We start from the raw sequence: 27,181 nt of genomic DNA on the forward strand, positions 1-27,181 counted from the left end.
ACATCATTTACAGTGGATTACAAGTATAGGTGGAACACAAACACAGAACACCTGTGGCCATTTCGGGGGTATATCACCGTATTTAGGGCACAATAGAGGACAAATTGGTGATAACCCCTTCTTCAGGGTAAAAAAAAGACTCATTTATTTTTTCTTTATTTTTCATCATGGCTTACGTTGGATTTGAAAGCTAATAGTTTTAGTTACCAAACCTGCCTGACTATTCTAAAGGGTATACTAAAAATTAGATTTTTTGTTTTTTTTGGTCTAGTCCATATTATTATTTATTTAAGCTTGCTCTCATAATTATAATTTTTTCTTTGACTGCTGCCTTCGTTGATGTTGGACGTGTTTTTCCATGATGTAAGGTGTTGAGTCCTTTTCCACATCGAATCAGCGCGATTCAGTTGTGAATTTTTGTTGGATTGTTTTACTGTTGACGACGAGGTGGGTGTTTCATTATTTTGAAATTTTTGTTACAACAATTTGTTACTTGTGGGAACCTTTATTGGTCTGTTTTTGAAAACTTTCTTCTTGTGTCTTGCCCCCGTGTGAGGAGGTTTGCATTATGGCAAGCTGGAGTATGGAGAGGCTACTAACTGAAGAGGAAGTGAAAAGAAATGTCGAAAAGAAATTAATAGACACAAGTGAAGAAGAAGTCTGTATCCCACCAAGACCTGCGACTTCAAGAAGAAATATTGAAGTCGCTAGTTTAATTACAAAAGCTAAGATAGATGGAAAAAATGAGAAAAAAACAAGCGGAAAAATTAGACTTTGCTGCTGTGGCTGGCACAAAAATTAGACTTTTGGATTTAAAAAATTTGAAGAAACACAAGGAAATAATGTCGAAGGAGGGGAATGAAGTTAAGGTAGTTCCTCCAAAAGAAATCCAACAAGATGTTGAAAAGAAAACAATAATTTTTAAAACATACAAGGTTAAAGAGAGAAAAATAGAATACGTCGTGGAAAGTGAGATAGAAAAAATGTTTGAAGCCTATATGGCATCAAGTAAGATATGTTAATAGAGGTAGGCGGTATGCTACCGTCGAAGTAAGAATGGAGTCGGAGGAAGCGGCGCGACTCCATTCGGTCGACCCATTGAGAAGAGAAGAGGTGGTGCTTCAGCCCACATATATGGGCAGAAGAACTTCAAGAGTTACAGTAAGTAACTTCCCCCCCTGATGTGGACCCAGAGTGGCTCGTCACGGGAGTTACTATGGGACTAGAAGAAAAAATAACTGTATTGGAAGCTGCCGTGAGGGAGTCACGCAACTGGCATGGCCGGAATCTGAACATTATTATCCAAGCGGAACAGACCACGCTCGAAGAAATAACAGAAATTATCCAGGTTGGTAAGTACCGACTTGTAGTTGTGGTAGAAGGTCGCCAACCTCGTTGCTTCCAGTGTGGTAAAAAAGGCCACGTCAGGGCGGACTGTAAGGAGAACGAGAAAAAGAAAGCAAAGGAGCAAGTAGAAATAACCTTAACGACGGTGGATCAAACACCGGCAGAACAAACACCTTTACCAGAAGGTATGTGCAATATATATATATATATATGTGCAATATGTATATGTATATATATGTATGTATGTGCAATATATACATGTATATATATGTATGTATGTGCAATATATACATGTATATGTATGTATGTATGTGCAATATATACATGTATATATATGTATGTATGTGCAATATATACATGTATATGTATGTATGTGCAATATATACATGTATATATATGTATGTATGTATGTGCAATATATATATGTATGTATGTGCAATATATATATATATATATGTGCAATATATATATATAATATGTGCAATATATATAATATGTGCAATATATATATATATATATATATATATATGTGTGTGTGCAATATATATATATATGTGTGTGTGTGCAATAATGATATTTTCTGTTAAGATGCAGACGTGGCTGTGTGGTTAGAGGTTTGCTTCTCAGCCACATGTTTCTGGGTTCGGTCCCACACTTCGTGACACTGTCTCCTCCACTATAGTCTCGGGTCGACCAAAGCCTTGTCAATGTATTTTGTAGGCGGATACTGAAAGACGCCCGTCGTGTGTGTGTGTGTGTGTATATATATATATATATATATATATATGGATACCTACACGGTGGGTTTCTTTCGGTTTCCGTCTATCAAATCCACTCACAAGGCATTGGTCTGTTCGCGGTTATAGTAGAAGACATTTGCCCAATGTGCCACGCAGAGGAACTGAACCCAGAACCATGTGATTTCGAGAAATGTACTACTAAATTGAAATATTCTGAGATCACAATCTAACGCTCACAGTGAATCACTGGAAATTGTTATACACTTACCTACAGCAAAATAATAGTAGTTTCTATCTGAAATATAACAGTACACTCTGTAAGTCTAATTCAAAACACTTTATGCAGGTTTGCTTTGATATTAGACAAATATAATACATCGCACATTAGGTATAGCTAATAATAATAGCTTCAAATAACTTGTTTACTTGCGTGATAGAAACCACTTTCGCAAAGTTAGAATATCTGCCAAAGAAAATATTGCAGAGACTAGGTAATCTGTGAAGCAATATTAAATGTCCTATTTTATACAACCATATCTAATATATTTCTATCCAATTAAATCTGTTTTATGCATAATAATTTTGTCTTTGTATAAATATACCATGCAAAATAATTTTCTTTGCAGGTTACCAAAAACAATGTATGTGATTCCCGTTTTCTGTCCTCGAATACATTGAGTGCTTCAGCATTGTATATTAATACTTTGAAAGAATTAAACAGCTTGCTTATCGCACTGGTCATTAGCTTCCAGACAACCCTGTCTTCTACCAATCACCAGAAAATTGGAGAAAATGTAAATAGAAATTTATCAGCAGAAATCAATTTTTACTTCATTTGAATGAGCGGACAATCAACGTTTCTGTTCTATTTCTTGTCATGAAAAATAACATATCCATGAATAATATTGTCATTTGTTAATAAGTCTGTGATTAGGGTAACTCGACAAATACATAACAATATTTAATTTTGCTTCTCCACGTATGTTTTAATGCTTATCAGTTCAAATTTTCTTTCTGTGTATACAATAAGCAACAGATATAACGGAGACAAATCCATTAAACTACGACCATCACTTTTACGTGTAGCCTTCATCCTAAATAACAAAATAGCATTGCTTGTCTCATTTCCTCTATCAAGTATTCGTTCTGTTTCATGTCTCTATGTCTCTATCTACTGTAATCTTTTTCTACAAACAGATGATTTTACAAGCAAATGCCATTAATGTCGTACAGATTATGTATATTTCGGAAGTAAGGGGGTTTAGTTATATGAGATCGATATAAGTCATTTCTTGGCTGAATAAGCAAACAATAACTACAGTATGCTTGTACCCACAGCGTCCTTTGTTTACTGTTATACAGCCAAGCAGGTAAGGGTCAAAATATATTGGAATAATTTCCTTTCAACAGTGTGTAAGGAATGGAAATCTGACAGCTGCCCGTTGTTAAAATGTAGCACAATTAATATGGAAGGACATGAAATTCATTATCATCAAGTCTCAATTCTCTTATTGCTTTCTGCAAGTTTCCTTGAATTGCCTTCTAACGTAGTCGACTAGAATGGAATTTCATGGAAGACGAATGGATAAACGGAGCGGTAACAATTTGTGCACATCAAATCACTGGATTTCAGTGAATCAATTGGCAACTCATTCAGTATTCGTCTTATACAGCTGAAATGCATCAGTAATTGAATAATCCCTGGTAGCTTACTTGTTAGTAATGTTGAGAGAAGAGATCAAAAGCATTGAAGTAATCAATAAGTCATGGAAATCGATAAGCTTAATAATAGTTAATTGAAAAGTTTTAAAATGTATGTCATGGATTACAGGTGATTGCGACACGAAATAAGATCCCGCTTAAAATTTTGTATTTTGAGTTATAAAACATATTGTATAAGATATGAAATACAATTATATGTAAGACTGTAAGGAAGTAAGGAATCTACATTCGTAATAAGTTGGTATTGGTGAAAATTACATGTGCAGTATAATCAATTGCATAACAAATGTTCACCTTGAATAATTCACGTAATGTATAATATTCAATAATAGATATTCCCGTCAATGACATATAGAAGACCATAGATTTAGCAATGCATTGCAGGAAGGGTTTCTCAAATATTAAATATTTACACTTCTTACAGAAAATGTAAATTTAGTTATTGAAAAGTTATATTTTCAAGAGTCACACTCGACAGAATTTGTGTCTTTAACATATTGTTTCATGTTGAGACTCAGTGAACATTTATTAGCTACAGGTGACACAAATTAAAAGAAAAAGTGGAATTTATCACAATGATAGACTTCTCAAGGATTTTCTTGTGACATAAAAGAAATTGTTGCAACTTCATCAAACTAAGATAGGCATGTTGCTCCTTAATATCTGTACCTTGTCAATTCTTTAAGATTTTTCAGTTAAAAATGTAAACAAATTTCAAAACAATAAATGTAGATATTTTTATTTGATATAAATTATAAAGATTATAATTATATAAATCATTAAACTTCTCGAAGAGAATGGATTTGATTACTTTAGATTGGTTCTTAGATTCGATATGTTGTAAAATTTGTTATTCGGAGTATCATTGGCAATATATTAGAACTGAAATCACTACAATAAATTGCAGAGAATTCCAGTTTATTAAACTAAATTTTAATTTTGTAGCAAATTGATAAAAATGCAAATTAAATTTATGACACTAGTGACATTAGATATATGGGCAAAGTGAAAGAGGCTCAGACACTATAACAATTAAATTATGATTTTACTTTATATCTAACTTCTCTCTATATATATATATCTATCCGTCCGTCCGTCTGTCTGACTGTCTGTCTGTCTGTCTGTCTGTCTCTCTCTCTCTACCTATCTATCTCGGTGTAATTCTGCTAGAGATGAATTCTTAATTTATCTAAAAAAAATTACCGATGCTAGTTAATTTTCACCTCATTGCTAAGCACATCATTAAACAGAGTTACAAAAGATTACTTCTGTAAAGAGGCTCTGCAATTCATGGTGGTGATATTATGCAAAGTCCAAATAGATACCTTTTTCTTTACCCGAAAATCATTCGAAGTGCCAGATATGGCCCACAATCATCTACATATCTCATAATATCTGCTATAAATACGCAATAAGTTTTTTTTTTTTTCATAACGACTAATGTATTACTCTTGTAATTAAAATTTTCCACGAGCAATTTTAAGAGCTGGTATTAATACCTTACAGACCATTCATTTGTCTCAAAGTTAGCTATTTCGGGGAAAGGTTTAAGTCGATTAAATCGTCCTCAAGACGTCAATTCGGCAGAAATGCCGTTAATTTTTTTTTCTTTTTCTGGTACGCTAACGTTTCTACCAGTTTGCCGCCTTGTTAGTATTAAATATTAGTAGCAAGAGAGCAAAAGTCAAATCCCTGCAGTTGTTTTATATCTGCTAATCTACATACCAACCTTCCTACCTCTCTACCCGCCTGCCTGCTTTCCTGCCAGCTTTCCTACCAACCTGCTTACCTGTCTGTATGTCCTATATTTAATGATGTAAAATGAAAGAATGAGATTTCTATGGCGGTCCTTTCAAACACTCATGTTAGCCGAAGGTGACCAGTTTTTTTATTGCTTAATGACACCAATTAAGTTGAGGCCTGCAAGGAATCAACTCTTAGAGATGTTTCCGGACTATTTTCAGGATTCTACACATAACACTGACATGTTGGGCTAGTATGCCTGATTAGATATTTTTCTCCTGGTTCGGTAACAATATTAAATAACAATGGATTTGACATATAATTTACTTTATGTGCAGTGACATTCAATATAAACGCACCGTGACAAAATTCGACGCACTCTTCGTTTCAATGTTAGGTGACTCTTTGTCGGGTTCCCCAAAATACCCAAGTAGATATTCTAAAATGATTACGTTATGATAAGGGAGTATCGGGTATTCCTAATACTTTTATAACCTGTTCAGCAGTGGCTAGTATATTCTAATAAATGACCTTCTCTTATTAATTCTTGTTTGGTCTAGAGTATTGTTTGCACATTGACAGAGCGGGAAGACAAGAAATCGAGGAGGTTTGGTTCTTGAACATGTATCGAGATGTTTACTATGCGGAATTATTCTCGTTTTGGGATCACGTAGTTGTTGACGATGAATATTTAATGATGCTATTGATTAGGAATTTGAACTCTTTCACTTCATCCAGGTTGTATATCTATAGAATGAGGTAGTCATCTAAATATCGTTTCCAACATTTCACCAGATAATTTTGATACAATACATAGTTTTGGCTTAATAATACATTTGGATGTTTATACACACACGCATGCACGCACGCGTATATATGCATAGCCTATACGCACGTACGTATTACATATCCATGGCTATTTAACTACACCTAACTGACAAAATACATATAGCAATATAAATGCAAGTGAGTCTATCTAATTATGTATGTATTATGTACGTATGTATGTATGTATGTATCTATCTATCTATCTATCTATCTCTGATCTGGACGGATGCTAGTCGCATCGGCTCGCAAGTAAGTTGGCCTTATATATGTCAAACATTTTGCAGTTTTAAAATATTTCTTGTGGAAGAGGTGTATAAGTCTACACACTTCGAACCTATTGGGTTTTTGTAACAGGAAGTGGCTCCTTCTGGAGTTTATTTCCAAAAGTTTTTGATTTTTCTCCGGCTTATTTGCCATATTTCGTAAAAGAAATATGGCTTGGCCTTCACACGTGGTCGATTTGCCTCTAATAGCAGGCAAGGAGACTGACCAACAAGTCGTTCCGCATGAACGAACACAAGACGTAGAGACCAGGAATGCTGCGTTTACTACTACTGCCTTCACCACCTCCACTACCACCATTACGACCGCCACCAACGACAACAAAACCAAAACCACTACTGCCACCGACATCGCAGCCACCACTACCACCAAGAATAACAATAACAAAAAGAACAACTCCACTCCTCTTTTGTTCCTTTCACCACAGACAACGGAAGGAGAGAAAGAGAAGAGCATGATGGCCAAACAATTTGCTCAAATACGCCTGAACGCCGAAGAAAATTATGAAAAAAATTTCCCGCCACTTCGTAACTCATATGGAGGTCAGAGGAGTAAACAAGAAGGTCACCCATCTGCCACAACAACACCTACCAGCATCGCAACCGCCAACAACAACGCTAATACAGCAACAGTCACCATCAACACCAGCACCACCACCAACAACAACAATAACAAGATCAAAACAAACTTCGCCGAGGCGATAAGGGAAAAACGACAGTAGTATCTTTTACTGCACAGCAGATAAAAGATGCAAAGGCTTTACTTACGAAAGAAAATGACGAGGTGCGGATCAACATACCACAAGACATTTTAGAAGACACAAACAAAAAGACAATTATTTATAAAATTTTAAACTCGAAAACAAAAAAACAGAAAAAGCAAGCACGGAAAAGATCGATAAAATGCTTGAGATCTGTATGGCAATATAAGGATTATGTAACTTGGTGGCATAAATTTGCCCATATGCAAGTTATTTTTCAAAGTGATGAGTTAGCGAAACGATTCTCAACGATAACTCTTAAGACAGAAAAGTTAACAGTGATACCGAGTTACCTTGGTCAGAGGGTAACAAGGGTTATCATAAAAAATATTCCTCCCACGGTAGACACAATATGGATAACATCAGCCGTATGTGTCGATATGGAGGAAGTTGACATATTGCAAATTAATGTTTCTGAAAAGCAACAGTGGGTGGGTAAAAAAATGGAGATCCTTCTCCATATTACCCAGGGGTCACTGAATAAAATACCCACCTACATAAAGTTACCATCAACGCAAAGGCTGTATGTAGTGGTGGAAGGCAGACGTCCACGCTGTTACATATGTGGCAGTGAAGCTCACTTCCAAAAGGACTGCAATTCTGCCGCGAAACAACAGCAACAACAACAACAACAGCCACGGGAAAACCAAAAACCCAAAACACCAGCATTATTACCCACACCACCGTATGCACAACTGATCAAGCAGCTATATGCGAAAACGAAAGAACGGCAACAACGAACAAACCAACCCAACCAAACAACACCACCACCTGAGTCAAAAACAGAAACAACAACACCACCACCAACAACTAAAGACAGACCAACACCAAGAACAACCAAGAAGACAACCACTGAGAACGAAGAAAAGACCAATACTACTCCCAATTCCCCAACTACACACACACCACACACCACAACACCATCGACAAACACACAAATAGAACCAAATGCATTTTCTTTACCCCTTTCTGATTCGTCAGACATTTCGTCTAACGATGAAAGTTCTACAGAATGGCAAATAGCCACAGGAAGTAAAAGAAAAAGATAAAAAACAACCCCAAAATTAAATGCATGCAAAGCAGGCAAATATGTAACCGCTGAAAGCCCCTTGCACAAACAAACCAGCACCAACATCACAAAAACGCACACAATGCTATCAGCGATATACACAAAAAACACAAAACTAATGGACTACATCATATCGCAAACAAACATTTCTGAAGATGATTATAAGCTTAACAATCATCCACGCACTACACCACCGAAACACATCAAAATAGTTCACATCACACAAACGCAGCACCACACACTCAAAACCCTCTTTCCGAATGCGGTTGGGGGGTTCCAAAAATATTTATCAAAGAAACTCTTCAAAAACCTCATCCAAGATACTTCAAAAGAAGAGGAAGCTACAACTTTCGATACGAGTAAGTAACCTTCTCTTGTATCTTTTACTGTCGTGTATGAAACACAAATTTCGACTTCAACTATGCTTAAATTAGGTTGTGTAAATGTACGTGGCTTGGCGTCAGCTTGGAAGCAAGGTTACCTTCTAAATGACATCAAGTCACAGAACATAGAAATCATAGCTATCAGTGAAACCAGACTCAGTAACCAGCGGGCCCTCAAGTGGACATTTCGACATTTATTTTTCTCCCTGTCTGCCAAACATGGGTGGTGGTGGTACCGCGGTGCTTTTTCGGAAGAGTCTGAACCTAAAAGTAATGCCAATATTCCTAGACCCGGAGGGTAGGCTGGTTGTCTTGGACGTCGATGGCACAAACGGGTGTGCTTTCCGTCTGGTGTCAGTGTATGCACCGTCCTTAACGGTTCGGGCGGATTTCCTTAGACGTCTAGAGGTTTTCCTGGGAACGTCACGGCCTTTACTGTTAGTAGGGGACTGGAACGCTACCTTGGACACGCATATAGACTGTGGGAGTGGATAGGAGTAGAAGGGGATGTAAGTGCCTCAAAGACCTGCTCAGACGTTTCCATTTGTTTGACAGGTTCCGACTCGACCATCCGAACGTGCCAACGTGGACTTGGACAAACCGCGTCGGATCGTCGAGATCGTATCTAGATAGAGTTCTATGTAGGACAGCGGATAGAGATAGTGTAGGATGTCCACAATTTAAAATAGTCAGCTACACAGATCACAAGTTTGTGACGTGTACGCTCGACTTAGATAAGACACATAGGCAGGGTCCCGGTTACTGGAAACTGAACGCTTCGCTCTTAGCGCGGCAGGTTTACAGGAACCGGATTAGCGAATTAATTAAGAGGGCGTTAACAGGAGCCATCGTTAACAGCCGCTGGTGGTTTGCCCTGAAAATGGCAATTAAATCGGAATCTATTAGGTTTAGTAAACAACTAGCGATAGATCGAAATAGAGTAGAGGGAGACTTAGTTAAGAAACTAGAAGAGGCACTTACAACTGGCAGCGCAACCAACGTTTTGGCTGCGAGGATGGCCCTCGACCAACACCTCAACGCCAAACACGAAGGTTGCGTCGTCAGAGCTAAAATGCGTGCCTTAAGGAACGAAGAGATCGAAGCTGCGCGAGAAGCCCGGGTGGCGGAGGCGCAACGCGGTAACAGTCACCATTCGGTCTCTTATCGATGAACAGGGATGTAGTTTGCTCGAACCCGAAAGGATATGTGGGGCCTTTCAGCAGCACTTTGCTCGACTGTTCGGTGCGAGCGGTGGGTCGGAACGCAGGATGGACTTCACTGCCTACCTGACCGGCCTGCCGCGGCTCTCGGCGGGAGAGACAGTGTTGTGAGTGTCCCATCACAGCTGCTGAAGTAAGGGATGCTATGGCGGGCTGCGCGAGGGATAAGTCGCCTGGATTGGATGGTCTACCCTACGAGCTGTATTGTCAAATGCCAGACTTGTTTGGCGACCTCTTGGCATCAGTCTACTGCAACTGGCAACAAAACGGGAGAAAGACCCAAACAAGGGGAATTTTATAGATAATTTCAGGCCCGTCATTCTGCTCAACGCAGATTTGAAAATTTTGGCCAAAGTAATAGCCGAGAGGTTGGCGCTTGTCATCGATAAACTGGTCGACAGGGCGCAAACATGCGCCGTGCCGGGCAGAAGTATCCATGACAACCTCCACCTCATGCGCTACATCATGGACAGGGTAGTTAAGGATCCTGGCATGGGTGGGGCGCTGATCAATTTAGATCAATCTAAAGCCTTCGATAGGGTCGACCATCAATACCTGGCGGCCGTCCTCAGGGCAGCTGACTTTGGTCATGTCTTCCGCAGTTGGATCGCTGCCTTGTATAGCGGCATCCGATCGGTAATTCGGGTAAACGGTCACCTTTCAAAACCGTTCGACATCACGCGTTCGGTCCGTCAGGGATGTCCCCTAACGGCGCTTCTGTAGGTATTGACGCTCGAACCACTACTGCGGAAGCTGGCGACACTGAGGGGTATCCCACGAGAACTGGGTTGCGGGACGAGCGTGTCTGCATATGCGGACGATGTCACCGTCATAGTGTCGAGCGAAAAGCACGTCGAGATGCTAGTCGAGACACTTAAAGAATACGAAACGGTGACAGGAGCAAAAATTAACCCTGAAAAGTCAGTGGGTTTGTTACTCGGCACCCGGAGAAGCAAGCCCATACCGTCCAACAGTGACTCCGTAGTGGGACGCTGGACGGACGGACCGGTTAAAGAATGGATAAGAACTGGGACGAGATCACCAGTAGAGTGATCAAACTCAGTCAAACATGGGCTGAGAGAAAGTTATCTCTAAAAGGCCGTGCGGAGGTGGCTAATGTGTATATCGCATCAGTCATCGATTACCGCCTGACCGTCGTGCCTTGTCCCGATGCCACCATCACGAAACTAGAACGCATACTTTTCCGCTTTCTGTGGAAGGGTGGCGTTCCGATGGTGAGGCGATCCATTTGCTGTCAACAACCGTTACGTGGAGGACTGGGGATGCCGTGGTTAATGATGCGCAGGCATGCGCTGAGACTTGCGGCATCTCTGGAACTTCATTGACGACGGTGAACAGGTGTGGGCGCCGTTTGTGAGGCACGCCTTCCCGCAGCTCGTCTCACTCACCGAACTGCAAACATGGATCAGGAAGAGACCGAAACTGGGCGATTGGCACCGCGAGTGTCGCCAAGCTCTACAACAGCTCTGCCGTCCGGGATCAAACTTGTGCAACTTCCAAACGACCAATGCGTTCTATAGAGGACTAGTGGATGGGAGGTCTGACGACACACTCGGGGCAAACCTGGGTGTCGACGATAAATTCCTAACCCGCGTTTTCAAGACGACGTTCGGGCCGGGGCCTATGGATAATTTCCAGAGATCCCTGGCTTGGCAATGCTATCGGGACGCACTACCAGTTCGAGAGAAGATCTACAGACACGGTTCGAAAACCACCGGACCGACCTGCCCGAGATGCGGTCAAAGCGACGAAACCGTTCTGCACGCACTCGTGCAGTGTCCAGATATTTCAGAGCTGTGGACCTTCGTCGAACGGCTGTTGTCGCGTGTGGGACGAGCCCACTTATCAGCCGAGTCTATCGTGAATATTGTTCCGCCACCTTTTAAACGGGAAGGAAAAACGGTTTTTGTAACACTGATAGCTATGGCAAAAGAATGCGTGTGGTGGACGCGTTTGAAAGGTCTAAAAACAAACACTTTCCTCTCTGGTCAGTCCCTCGTCAACTTTTTCAAGTACCACTTGAAAAGGAGGATGAGGATAGAGAGGAAGGTGTTGTCGAATGAAAGTTTCAATAAAAAATGGGTAAATGTGGCAAGAATGGTAAGAATGAAAGACGACACCATTTTAAGCATAGACTTGTAACAAAAAGAGACAAAAAGAGAGAAGGTACTTATTTTCATGTACCTTTTAAAAAAAAAAGCCTGAGGTGACCGTGGTCTTTTCCGTAGGCTTTTCTCTCCACGGATAAACCTAATCTGTTCCCCGTTTTTTACATCGACTGTGATACACGATCCCTATTGATCGCCTCCCACCCAGGTTTTTTTTTCTTCCCGCGATCCCTTTTGATCGAAATTACCCCCCCCCCCCTCAAGAAAAGCTCTACTTTGTAATTTGTCCATTTTCTGTATTTAGCCCTGTGTGGCTATAATAAAAAGATATCTATCTATCCATCTACCTGTCTGACTGTCAACCTGCCTATCTATCTATCTACCTACCTACCTGTCTGTCTGTCTGCCTGCCTGCCTGCCTGCCTGTCTGTCTGTCTGTCCATCTGTCTATCTACTCACCTGCCCATATCTCTCTCTCTCTTTCTCTCTCTCTCTTTCTCTCTCTCTCTTTCTCTCTCTTTCTCTCTCTCTCTTTCTCTCTCTTTCTCTTTCTCTCTTTCTCTTTTTCTCTCTTTCTCTTTTTCTCTCTCTTTCTCTCTCTCTTTCTCTCTCTCTGTCTCTCTCTGTCTCTCTCTCTCTTTTTCTCTCTCTCTCTCTCTCTCTTTCTCTCTCTCTTTCTCTCTCTCTCTATTTCTCTCTCTCTCTCTCTCTCTATATATATATATCTATATATATATATATATATATATATATATATATATATCTTTATATGTACGTACAATATATAAAAACAATGAGAGAGAGAGACACAGATAGAGAGCGTGTGTGTACTTGCTGTTGATTGTGGGCGTCAATATATGTTTTAAACAGAAGGTTTAAGACGCGCATATTAGTCTTAGAATAAATGGATACAGAGCAGGCTGGTTTTTGAAAATGACATAATACAATACCAAACATTCTGAAAGCTATTTCTGCACGTTTATTTCCGTAAACATTTCTGATATTTGTAATATTATTATATACTAATTTTATTTTCATAAATAACCACCGCTATATAACATATAATACAGGTAAATATTTACGCAAATTCTAGCTAGTACGCAGTACCATTCGGATAATTCCATTCACATTATGCATAAAAATATGAGTGTGTTGAAACTCGAGAAATATCAGTTGCAATTTGGATATTTGCTGGACGAAAATGCAATATCACTTGGAATATTTTCAAAGATATGTCTAAAATAATATTTTTTTTACAGAAGTGTGTGTTTTGATAATTTATATTTGAATATGAGGACGTAGATTCATGTGGTATAGATGAAACATTATTTCCGTTATTCTTCACAGACATCATGGAGAGGTACTGGAGACGTAAAACGTACAACTGAGTATCAGCTGATGCTTTCTATTTCTGATAGTCACTAACCCACTTATTCTACACTGTAATGTCCTTGTCAAATCTAAAACGACATAATATTACAGATTAAGGTATAATATATTTTCATGCTCAGCGGTGTTTTCCAATTGTATTAGTGTTTTACTGTAAGAACCTTCGATATCATATCATCAAATATGAAGTCAGTAATATTTAATATAAATTTGTTTCAATAGAATTTCTCTCAATGTAAACTGAGAACATTCTGTATGACCATTCAGATTTACCATCAGTCGGACATAATTTAATTGTCAGCAAATCTTCTTATAAGTGCAATTTGAAGTTGAGAAAATGTAAGACCGATTAACGCCTTATAAAGTTTAATCTGATTTCTGCACGTTGTGAATTGGAATGCATTACTACTTATGCCTTGGGATAATTGGCATAAGTGTAGGACAAATGTAGGAGTAATGCATTCGTCTAATATATATGCTGCAAATGGATCTCGACTCCATTCAAATTCATTCAGTAACTATAATAGACTTTGACGAAAATGAGGTACTGGATTTAAATAGTTGTAATTTACTGTGAATAATCACGCCATAAAGCCTACACAGGTATTTCAACTAATCGTCTTCAAGAACAGTACACGCTTTGTAATACTTTACAAGCTTGCTTGGGGTCGAGCAAAAGAGCACTTGGTTTGATGTGATTGAGTCTCTGTGAAAAAGGTGATAACTTCCAGGAATTCTCTTGGGTACCAGCCATTTAATTTTGTAATTCCAGACGTTAAGTCAAGCAAGAAGAAACATAAGAGTATTAGCAAAATTTTGAGAGTATCTGCAGATGGAATGCACAAAAAGAAAAAAAAATTATAATAAATTGAAGATGGCATTATATTACTTTTAGTCACTGAAAGAAGAAAATCAGCTCGTCTAGAATTGGTAACTGTAACCCATTAGAATAAAGGTGATGCGATCAAAAATAATTGAATTTACCAGTAGCTACATTCCTGTATTCTGATCGATGCGTGAACATAAGTCCTCGGATAACTTGAAAATATATTAACCAACTGATCAGAGTTAAAGATATAGTGAATATAATATCTGGTCATGAAAAGTAAGCGTAGCCTCCATGCAATGCACTAGATGAAAATCGGATATTGCATCACCTACAAATTTTATCGATTTTGATGACTAAATTTCCCTTCGCGTTTTAGTGTAGAAAGTGTCTCTTTGATACATGTTTTAGCTTTCTTTCGGTGATTTTGTCATGAAATTATTTCAAGGAATGTACTAGATGTCAAGATTATGCTTAGCTAATTCTCCACGTGAAAACGTGTTTAGAATAGGGAAATCCTGCATAAAATTGCTTACAAAATTGTGACGTAGATTTATTCTAACAACACCTACATAGGTATCTCTGACGAGACGTCAAACAACTAAATATAGCTGGATAAACATATTATTGGAACAGTGAGGTAGATGAAGGCAGACTTTTATTTCTATTTAAAAGGCTTTCGAGTGGATAAATGTAAGTGATTATCTGTTAAAGTACGTAATGTTTTGCAATTGAGAAATTGAAACTTAGAAATATTTGCTCAGTCTGGTGATATTTGCGGTCTGATGATTGATGTCTCACATAAATATTATCATTTCTGCTTCTTGCATCACCAAAAATCCGGTATATTTACTACTTTCATTGGAGAGGACAGAATAAGAATAAGATCAGCAGTGCCGTTCATAATCAGAAAAAAAAATATCGTGAAGCATTATATATTGTATAACAGAATATGAGACGAAGACAATGATAACTCTGCTCAAAACGAGTGCTATAAGTGAGAATATATACAGGAAATATTTGATACTAACAGTCATAGTAGTATCTAGAATTCCCGAGGACAGCGAGATAGAAGAATTTCTATAGTATAGGAAGATATGCTTTGCATTATAATTTGGAGAACTTTATCATTCGAATTTAAAATCCCACGTAGATCAACTTTGCATTTCATCGCTCTCAACAAAATTTGAAATTTTGTCCTAAAATTAGAAACTGTTATTTGGGATTGCAACGAAAGTAAATGGTAAAGACATTTCCAAAATGTAAACATTTCAAACTGCTGGCTATATGTTAAAGCTGTGAATGTTCTAATGTCATAAAGTGTTTGTACCTGAATATCAGTGGATGTTGAATTGAGATAAAGGCACTCGAAGAAGAATAATTGCTTCTCATCGAAGAAGAAACAGAGAAAACACTGAATTTCAAAAGATGTGGAATGAATGTGTTGAGTTGGAAATATATCTGTATTTCCAAATAATCACTGTTATCTAAAAGGATACACAGTACATATGATTCACTAGATTTCAGATTTTTGTTCGTAATTATCTAATCATTTTAACAGTGATTCGAAACTTAAATACTTGTGCGGAAATAGAGCCATGGATCACTAACTTAAGAAACTCTATATACTTTAGTCATTAGCCATTATATTCAGTTATTTTTATGAGCTCAGAACCTAGTGATCAATTGAATAACGAGCAGTGAAGAAAGGCACTAATTCGTATCTCAAATAAATTTTGTACAGAAATGTGAAATGAGAAAAATATACCACTGTTGTATAATATAGCCATAATATGTTGAATTTGGTCCAGATTGATTTTAAAGGTGTCGAAAGGTCAATGATCCCTATATGTCAGCTCTTTTCGCCAGACCATGTCAATATGTAGATGAGATTATAACAATGATTTCCATATCTGATATTTGATGTTTGAAAACCATTCGAATAATTTAACTATTCTAATTATAATCGCATCAAACATACATAAAATATTCGTAGACTTAGGATTTATTAAAAAACAGACAAGCAAACACGCAAACAGAAAGCTACAATAGATAGGAGAGATATTTCCTAGAAAATATTCTAGTGTAGAAACTCGGCGGCGGCAAACGACAGGATAAGCTTTGTTAATCCTTAAATTCACTTTAGAGATTGTATTTCCCTTACTCCTAATCTCCGTAGTTACGCTACCTGTTAATGAGAAGCACAAAATAAAGTTTGTATGAATGTGTGAGCAATCGCATATGAAATTGCTATAAACTAATTGAGATAAGTGAATTTAAATGATATAGCCATTTTAGCTCTTTCCTTCTTGCATGCCAGTTCAAGCTACACATTTTAATTTTCGTATAAATTTGCATGGTATTTGTTAATGACGTTGGATTCTTTTAGTTTGATATATGAAATCTCATGAAATCTCATGTCTTACCTGTGTAAAACTAATCTATTAATACATGAAACGGCTGTTAAAACAGCTGCTCTAAATTCTGAACATTATTTCTGTTCTATTCATATATATATATATATATATATATATATATATATATGTGTGTGTGTGTGTGTGTGCGTGTGCGTATGTGCGTCTGCGGGGTGTGCGCGCGTGTATGGGAGTGTATGTGTGTCTGTGTGTATATATGTTTGTGTGCGTGTGTGTGTGTACATACGTGCAAACACAATAGTATATAGTTGTGTCTGTACGCGTGCTTATATGTATGTGTGTGTATTATTCCACCCAAAAATATCTTGTAAAATTTAATTGAGTGTCACGTATTACTTTTGTGTTTTATGGTATCTATCGATGTAATTTTGCTGTACGTGACTTGGGGTAGTATTTTAGGATTAGAATTTATGAGTGAAATTTCTTGTTACTGTATTTTGTATGGAAACTCTGAATCCTTAATTTTATGATTAAATATTGGATTGTTTTATATCTATTGTTTTTATGGTTTTTGGCATGAAGGAAAAACACCATAGAAGAATATATTCACTACCTGGAATGCTATCATGATTGATTCGTAGTTTGTTAGATATTTCATTTAATACCGTGATCAATATTTTTTTTATTTTCAGCCATTGAACTATGATCGCGTTAGGACATTGCTTTCAAGGCTTTATAGAAAACGTGTTCTCCCCATTACTTATTCACTTTGTCCTTTTTGTATACTTAGTCTTGTTTATGTATCTGCCAATGTACAAGATATAAATCCACTCAGCATTAAGAATAGCCTCTGTTTTGTAACACCGGTAAATATAATTGCCGAAACGCTTAAACACGCAGATACATACATACATACATACATACATACATATGCAAACATACACAAATACAGACAAATACAGACTTGCTTGTATGTCTGTTTCTGTAAATATGTTTGTCAAAATCCGCATGTGGCTGTAATCGTAGTTTCTGTTTGAAAGATTTCACTCAGTCTTGGTTAAATAGGTGTTATGGAAGAAGTCATTGACGAAATGTGATGCACAGGAAAGCGAACACGTTTACACGTAGTTGTGAAGCGAACTTCTTAACCACTCATTCATACTTGCGCCTAGAAACACACGGGACATAATTGTATACCTCATTCTTAACGTTTCAGCGCGCAGATAGTTAATTATAATTTGCAGTGTTCTATAGCAAGTAAAATAATTACCAGCGTAATATTATTATATATTCAACTATTCATTTCTCAGTACACCCATAAACTTCCTCATTATAACACGTCAGTTATTAAAACAGATGTAATTATCATGTGATTAATACTTCACAATAATATTTTTGGCTGAATAAATATTTGTTTTTCTCAAAGAAAAATCCGTCAGTCTGCAATTAATTCCGGTTTAAAATTGAATATATTTCATTGTTAATTTATAGCTTCTATTTTTGAAATACTTTACATTTAATGAATAATTCTTATAACACGTAATTCATTGCCTATTAGCAAATAATTCACTCTCTCCCACGTTTTCATATGCAAATCAGATATAAAGTTTGAAACAGTTTACGCACAACAAGAATGTGAATGTTTCTATTAAGCAGAAGAGGCTGGTAGTATCGAGCCTTACATTGTTTCCACTATTTTCACTCTTGAACTTGAAACTATACAGTAGCTGCTAATTGTCGGTCTGCTTAGCTATTCTATATTAATTATTCTGTATAAAGCTACAACACATCTTTCGTAGTAGTGTACCAACATACTTTACCTGGTGGAGATGTCCAAAGCTGTACATACGCTGCTTGTTGCTATTCTGACATAAAACAGCAGACTCTGGCAACTTTATTCTTCTTAATTTAATGAAGTATAAAATAGTACAGAATGAAAACATCCATCTTGAAAATAAAACTAGGCAAATTTCAGAATAATATTTCATATTATCCTCAATTCAAGCGAAAGCAAAATAATCAATAATAGATGTAACTATATAATATGCCGGAAGTGAACATGTCAGTGTATGACGTGAGAACGTGATTTGCTACATCAACAGAAATATTTATTAAAACAAAGAAACAAATATATTGTTTTCTAATTCGTTGTATTAAACGCTGGCAACAAAATCAGTGAGATGCACAGAGAGGGGTCATTTATAAGTATTATGTCTTCTAGAGGCAGACAGAAAAGGGCGATTTAGAGAGAAAGAAAAGCAAGAACGACGAAAATTTGGGAAAGGTATGTCAAAGTTAAATAGCATAGACCATCCGAAAAAAATATTGCATTTATAAAAAAGAATAAATTGCAACAGGAATGATATTTTTATTTTTTGATAAGGCAGACTAACCACTGAGTGAGAGCATGAGATGGAAAATAAACTCTGTGCATATCACAAGCGAAAATACTACAAATAATGGTCCATTATTAGGAAAATATAAAGCAACATGGCATATACTCGAGACATTAGTTATTGTTAAACGTTGGTTAAAATGAAGTACTATACGTTGTCTTTGATTTATAAAAAAATAAATACCATTTCGCCATACTAATTATTCGCAGAGACATTCATTCTTATGAGATACATCCGATAAATTTCGAGATACGACCAAATATGTCTGGAAATTTAAAGATTAATCGCCTGTCAAGTTAAGAACCTAAAGTCATGAAACAATGGCTCCACAATGGTACGCATAGGTAAAATATTATGAGACGATCGTAGATAATTCCCTGGAATGTGCTATAACAACAAAAATTATTTAAAATGAGTAGTAAAATTTATTTAGTGTATAAAATGTTGATAGTTCATATTTTGATGGTTCATGTGCTCAGAAGTAGGGGCAATTACAAATTTCCTGGAACAGATATACCCTTTACGATAACCTAAATAAATTTATGGTATATTGGTAGAAGTAACGATACTGTAAACCACAACATTTGACCACACGCACACACACACACATACGCGTATATATATATATATATATATATATATATATACCAATACATCGTTCAGTATATGGATGTCGGCTTCTACATGTACGACTACCGGTCCACAAAAATCCGACATGCGGATACGGTCAGAACGTCTGCTGCGTCCCGTCTTGCCACGTCTTCGAACTTCCGTTATACATGATTACTAAATGAGATTTTGTTGGCTCCCTCTGTGTCCCTCTGTGTCAGCGGTTTTCGTCTAACAATACATGAAAATAACTCCTGACAGAACAAGGTCTTTTTCGCATTTAGTAAAGACGTCCATTGCTGGAAACATATCTCGGATAATCTTCGAAAGACTTCATTCTCCCAGAAACGTCAAATTGTACATACAATGACCGTACATAAAAAATACAAACACACAAACGTATAATTATATAGGCACGTAATCGTATGTGTATATGTATATTTGTCTGTATATATGCGTATCTATCTATGTATGTGAGTGTGTGTATATATGAGCAATTCAAAATAAAATAAAACAATTAAACCGTGGTAAAAAAAACAAGAACAAATACAATAATACTGATTTTATATTCAGGCTTATAAATGGAAAAAAAATGTAATTTTAGCTGTTTTGCATCTAAAAAAAGTAAGCGAAAAAAAGACGATAAAAGAGGAAGTACATAAATAAGAAAAAAAATTAGAATAAGTTATTTTGTATTTGAGGAGATCAGAGGTATTTCGTATTTGAGGTTACCGTCTTATCGTGGATATGCGAGTGTGGTTGCATGAAAGCGTGTAGGCTTGTTGTGGGTGAGTATATGTATCTGCACTTTCACCATGACAAATCTTTAATGTTGTAAGACTGCCTTCTGTGAATGCGTGCTTATAGTTGGTAATATCGTGGTAAAGTGATCGAAGTTTGAGCCTGATCACCCCATTTTTTTCTAGCTTTACTGTGTAAGCATGACCGCTCCACTTGCTATGTGCACCAAAGAAGAACAAAGAGCAGCGATCTGATTTCTCTGGAAAACAGGTGTATGATTAACAGTGCAAGATACAGTGCTTTGCTGGCCAACAAACTGAAGCCAACAATTCGCACCAAACTCTGAAGCTCATTGGCGAAGAAGTTTTGTTGTTGCCTGACAATGCACGCCCACACACATCCGCTCAGATCATTGAAACCATTAACCGATTGAGTTTTCAGGTGCTGGGACACCCTGCCTACAGCCTAGATATTTACCCTTCTGACTATCATATCTTTCGATTGTTCAAAGATAGTTTACGAGGTCGTCGAATTCTCACGGATGAAGATGTTCAGGAGCGATGCATAGTTGGTTGCATGACCAAGTGAAAGCATTCTTCTTGTTAGGTATATGCAAGCTTGTGAGCCCTTGGACCGAATGCATCGAAAAGGAAGGACTATATCGAAAAATGACGTACTTGTTTATTCCCTGCTTATGTAGAAATACAATGAAAAAAACAAGTGCTTATAATTTTTGACTCTCCCTCGTACACCTCTCTGTCTGTCTGTCTCTCTTATATATATATATATATATATATATATATATATATATATATATAATATATGCATATGCATACACGTGTGTATGTACGTATGATAAATATTCAGATAGAATCGGGGACTTGAAAAGATATACACTATGTAGTGTTGGATAAACTTGTAGTCATCGCCTATGATTGATAACTATCAGATAGGATATTCCGGTTGAGTACAAAGAGAACACCAACCCTACGAGCGTTTAGCGCCTAGGGGCCGGTCCAAAGTATACGCTGATTGTACGTTATTGGTCTACTCCAGAGTGTCAGACGTATATTTGTGTGTGTTTGTGTGTGTGTGTATGTGCAAGCCTTGTTTGTAGGAAAGTTTATATTGAGTCCATATTTATGTATGTGACAGGATTAAAAAACACATTTGTGTAGCTGAGAAAGTATTATGCATTTAGGATTTTGCTTTATGTGAGCATATGTGTTTTAAAGTGTGATTTGTTGCGTGTAAATATCTCTAGTCAGTGCCAAGATATGCATCATGTCAGAAAAGGTTTCTTTCACTTGAGCAGCGAGGAAAATTAATTTTGAGAGAAATCCAGGAAGAAGACACATTTGGGATGTTAGACGCCATTTTAAATTAGCGTGTTAAATGTGACGAAATAATTTACTACTTTTTTTTCGTATTTGATAGATTGACCAGAGGATAGAATGGCAGAGTGTCAGAAGGACAGTGTAAACGTCCAGATATGGACGTTGGATCGGTTTACTAAAGTAGCCAGTAATGTATGTATGTAAGTATTATGCGTGTATGTATTTACTTTTATACAAATATCCCTACATGTATACAATACACACGCACGCACACATACACACATATATTGATACATACATATACGAAGGGACGCTGAAAAGCTCTCGGCTTTGGCTAAACGAAAACAGTAGAATAATTTATGATTTTATCAAACATATTCCCCTCACGTACTTCATTCGTCCTTCAGTTTTTTAAATATCTGTAAAGGAACTCGGAAGGTTGGTCGTCCAACCAGGCATTTTGCAAAACCCTTCAAACCAAGAACCTTTCAGCAACTCCTCGTATACAGTTCTATATTTAAGAGATGAGGAATTATGTACATTATTTACATTCGACGGATATTTGTCCTCATCTTGTTTGTTATTAACACAAAGTTACGGCTGATATAACCTCCAGCCTTCATGAGGTGTTTTGGGGAAAATTCCGAACCTGGGTTCTCATTCCTAAGGTATTTTTTTAATGTTTTTATTATTATTATTATTATTATTATTATTATTATTATTATTATTCAGGCATATGGCGTAGTGGTTAAAAACGCAGGTTACTAAACCCAAGATTCCGAGTTCGATTATATATATATATTGTGTGCGTACAGAACGTGACGTAGAGGGAATGTAATTGTAACGCTTTCACGAGATAAGTTGAAGGGAAAGAAAAGATAAAGAAAAAAGTAGAGAGAAAAAGAGGATAAGGTGAAGACTGATACAGAAAGAGGGAGACATGAAGTAGGGAACGTAATATTTATTATGTGGTTAAAAGTTAGTTGAAGTTAGTGATGATATAGCAGAGGGGTGATGTTCTGATGGCGAGGTTAAAGAAAGGCAGAAATATAGAGAGAGAGGGATGGAGGGAGTTTGAGAAAAAGAGATGATGATGGTGGTGGATAAGGAGGCGGCTGATGTGGAGGCGGTGGGGGCAGCTAAGGTGGTGGTGGTAATTGAATTGTGAAAAAGTGTAATTAAAAAAAAAATTAAACTAAGTTTTTTTTTGTATATCACCTATCATTTAACGCATGCGCGTAAGTGCAATTCCATGAAATACAGGATCCTGCAGATAAGCTGAGTCCAATTTTAAGCAGTTGACTCAGTGGGTTTAACATTTTATTTTTTGACAAAACCTTGCTTAACAATCTAATATTGCTCTTTATTTTTCAGGGAAATAGCGAACTCATTCGACAATAGAAAATCATAGAACATCAGAATCGTCCCGCCATTGTTAATTTGGTGCGCGGCGGGCACATTGCCAATAAAATTTGTTAAGTTGACTGAACTTCCAAAAGCAACGTGTGTATAACGAATTTAAAGAAGAAAGAAAGATTGATAGAAAAGAACACAAGACTCGAAGCAAGTCCACGCGCAATCCAAAATTTCTTCTTGGCTTTAAACGCTCGATTGAATGCAACCTATCCACATCCATGAAAACTCTTGCAAACACTATATTCTATATTTTCTTTTTACATCGCTACTTCGTATTGCTAGTTTCGTCTAACGAGACTATTAACTCCAAATCTTCAGATTTTATCATATCTGTTCTATGGCTACGGAAGCAATATTTAACTTATTAATTTATTTCGATTAACATAGTTGTCACAATATTGGAAATAAATGTGTGCCCACAAGAATGTATATGTATCGTTACTTATTTAATATTTTATGTTTGTTCTTTTTTTTATATTCTGCTTATGTTTTCAGCATTTCAAAGAAAATTTGTGAAATTAGATTCCAGTGTCTTCAGTAAAATTGTTCATTTTGAATTATAATAATGGATCAAATTAACTAAACATATATTATCAGTTAGGCTTATTTCGTTGCACCAGATGTAAGAAATATACTGTTTGTTCTTTCGCTCTTAAATCATTCACTATAATGGAGTTCTGCGGATTAGATCAAGATAGCGGAAAACAGTTTAGTTTAATCGGATATATTTAAGATAAATGCAAGGGTACGGATCAATAAACACAATCATGTATTTCACAGATTTTCCATTCAGTTTATATATTATCCCATACCTTCCAGATGGTACGCAAGGCCGGTACTTAGACGCTAGGAGAATTACGTTAAGTCATCGTGGGATCAATAATATAATTGCATTACCTTCTTAACCTCCCCTGTATATATTTTCTTTAAGAAGAGAAGATAAACGAATATTAAGTATTCGTCTGAATAACTCAGCAGTAGGCGTTTAGAGCTCCACATCTTCAATTTACATCAAATTTAATGTGAACCTATTCAACTTGACTTATTTTGATATGAAAAAACAAAAAACAAATGGGCAATCGACGACAGCATCTGTTTATAGTGACTTTTATTACTAACATCTTTTCTGCATACCGAGATCAAATACTGCTGAGAATGACATTGCCTTTCTTCTGTCAAGGACATGTGTCGTTCTAAGAGAATATCAATAGATATGCAGAGCAGTTTATGCAAAAGTTTTCAAACTAGAGTAACACAAGTTATAGTGTAGAATATGATGAATACTCTATATTAGTTTCAAACACACACCTACCACAGAAATTGTAACTATCTCATATTTTGCCAATTATTATTCTTGTACTAATAGGAAACTTGCATGATACATAAGTTATTCCGAACTGAAAAAATCAAATTCTATCTACCTTCATCACCAGTTTCGATATTCTAAACAAAATTGAATGTTCTTGTTTCCATATCAGTAATGTATATCGCCTTTGTATTTTTCCTTATATTAATAAATCAACGCATATATGCAAAATATATTTTTTCCCAACCAATGCATAGCAGTGTTTTATATGTTACCATTTCAGAGGTAAGTACGTAGATAATCTAACGCACTTCATAAAATAACTATGTTATTTTGTCTGTTGAATACCTGCCAGCATCCATTCAATTATGGTTATCACAAAACGTAAACAAAATCTAAGAAATAAGAGAGCATTTATATTATCTCGAATATGTTCCCAAAGAACAACATTAAACTTCTTGGAATGTTTTTCTCTGATGTCATACTTAATGCATGTAAACATCACTATTTTTTTATTTTCTTCTCCTTCGATTTGGGTGCTGGCAAACCCAAATAGAGCCAGTGCGCATACAGTTTCGCCTTAGATGCTAACAAAGTATGAGAGAAGTAATTTTTTTTACTAATAACTTCTCAGAAGGTCGATGTTAAAAACGGTAATTGCAGTAGGAAGACATTTTGCATGCCAAAATAAATGCCTCCAACGGTTTCCAGGAGAGGAATTCTGCCAGAAGTATTATTTGATGCCAGAGTCTTTACTTACTCAAAATATAACACATATATTACGAAAATTGTAAATTTCGAAAGTAAGATGCACCAGACATTGCGAAAGACGTATAAATCTTCTTTTAAATTACACGACATTATTTTCACTAATAGCAATTTTCAATAGTGACAAATTAAACAAATTGAGAAAACTTTCAAGGAAATACTTGCACGTAAACCAATTTGTGACAGCGAAAGAGATACTACGTTAATTGTAAGCGCGTAACCTAAACATATTTGTGTATGTCTAGAAATTCAATGTTATTACACCTTATATCGTTATTATCAGTTGCAAATATTTAACTTTCGGTCAACGCTTTTCGAGGTGACATGCGATCTAAAACATTGCATCAATGATCATCATGTTGCATTGTATTACTCCATAATCCTACATTTTTCAAGAGAACTGGTGCTTCTCACAACTGTTAGGCAGTTATTATTGGAAAATAAACAACACCGTTGGAGCTTAACTCAAACTGTCAATTGAGGAACAAAAATTACCTGTTTCACGAAAAATTAAAATTAACGTAACTGCCAGTACACTGCAGCAGCTGTTGCTACCACTTCTGCTTTCGATAATGCTACTACTATCACAACTTCTTCTGTTGCTGTTGATTTTGTTACTCCTACGACTACACCTCCTGCCACTTTAGCTGTGTCTGCTTATCCACGTACCATCCTTCTTCTACTCCTCCAGCTACTACAATTCCAACCTCTGTGGCTGCTATCCCATCAACGTATCACTATCACTTTGCTATAGCTCATCTTCGTTGATTCTGGTACATACGGAGTTAAAACATATGGCAAGTCTTGGAAATATTTCATGTTCTCTCGTGACGATCTCATTCCCATAAAATAGCAAATATTTCTTTTACAAGATTAGATATCCACTCCGGTTACACAAAATGCATCAATTACAAGCGTTGTTTATTTTATTTACATAAAGCTAAAATGAATTCGTACAAACCAGTCTGGTACATCGCTTTTATCTGCCGACTGAAATAATTTTGCATATTTTGCATATTTTGCACGGAGAAAATGCATCAATATAAAAATTCGCTTCTCCCCTTACATACGTGTGTGTGTGTATGTGTGCATGTGTGAGTGCGTGTGTGTGTATACATAAATACAGATAGGCATGCATACATACATATATTCGTACATGCATACATAGATACATACGTATATATATAGATATAAATATATATTACGTATATATATATATACATGTGTGTATATATACATATATATATATATATATATATATATATATATATATATACACCCATTACGCGGAGTTAGACAAGTAACAATTAGACCTATATTTATACATACATACATGCATATTGGTCAGCCATTTTCCTGTTTTAGAGATGCTTTTCTTTTTCTCGGATGATATATTTTGATCATATATGCTACAAAGAAAACCTCATTTGTCTGAATCCCAACAAGAAGAGCACGCTATGAATTACATAATATTTACATACAGTTTCTAGCATACCTGAGCTACGAATATTCAAGAAGTGCAATATTTTGCACGTAAATTACCGGAGTAAGTGGTTCATACGGGTGTAGACTATAAATACTAGAAATGGTAACGATGAACAGTACTCTGTCACTTAATTTGGAGTTAATAGACTCATTAGGCGAAAGCAGCAAGATGAAGTAGCGATGTAAAAAGAAAATACAGAATATAGTATATGTGTGGGACACTAGCTGAGGTCGAATTATGTTGGTAACTAAATGGTTACCTAAAAAGCAGTTAAACGTGTCACCATTGAAGACGGGTTGTCATTGCACA

At 36.5% G+C, this 27,181-nt stretch overlaps 1 protein-coding gene across 2 annotated transcripts; it reads left to right on the forward strand.

The window, feature by feature from the left end:
- Positions 1-296: 296 nt before the first annotated feature.
- Positions 297-23,741, forward strand: LOC149134181 (uncharacterized). 2 transcript variants are annotated; one of them, XM_089357608.1, is made up of 5 exons: positions 297-1,532; positions 2,714-2,881; positions 13,571-13,711; positions 21,997-22,096; positions 23,271-23,741. In XM_089357608.1, the coding sequence occupies exons 1-2, from the start codon at positions 1,217-1,219 to the stop codon at positions 2,734-2,736; spliced, it is 339 nt and encodes a 112-aa protein (XP_089213734.1). In that variant the 5' UTR covers positions 297-1,216; the 3' UTR covers positions 2,737-2,881; positions 13,571-13,711; positions 21,997-22,096; positions 23,271-23,741. The 2 variants fall into 2 exon arrangements, with proteins under 2 accessions (XP_089213734.1, XP_089213733.1); XM_089357607.1 differs by lacking the exon at positions 13,571-13,711.
- The last annotated feature ends 3,440 nt before the right edge of the window (positions 23,742-27,181 follow it).

This window comes from Octopus bimaculoides, chromosome 9 (genome assembly GCF_046866305.1).
Source record: "Octopus bimaculoides isolate indiv1 chromosome 9, ASM4686630v1, whole genome shotgun sequence".
NCBI lineage: Eukaryota > Metazoa > Mollusca > Cephalopoda > Octopoda > Octopodidae > Octopus > Octopus bimaculoides.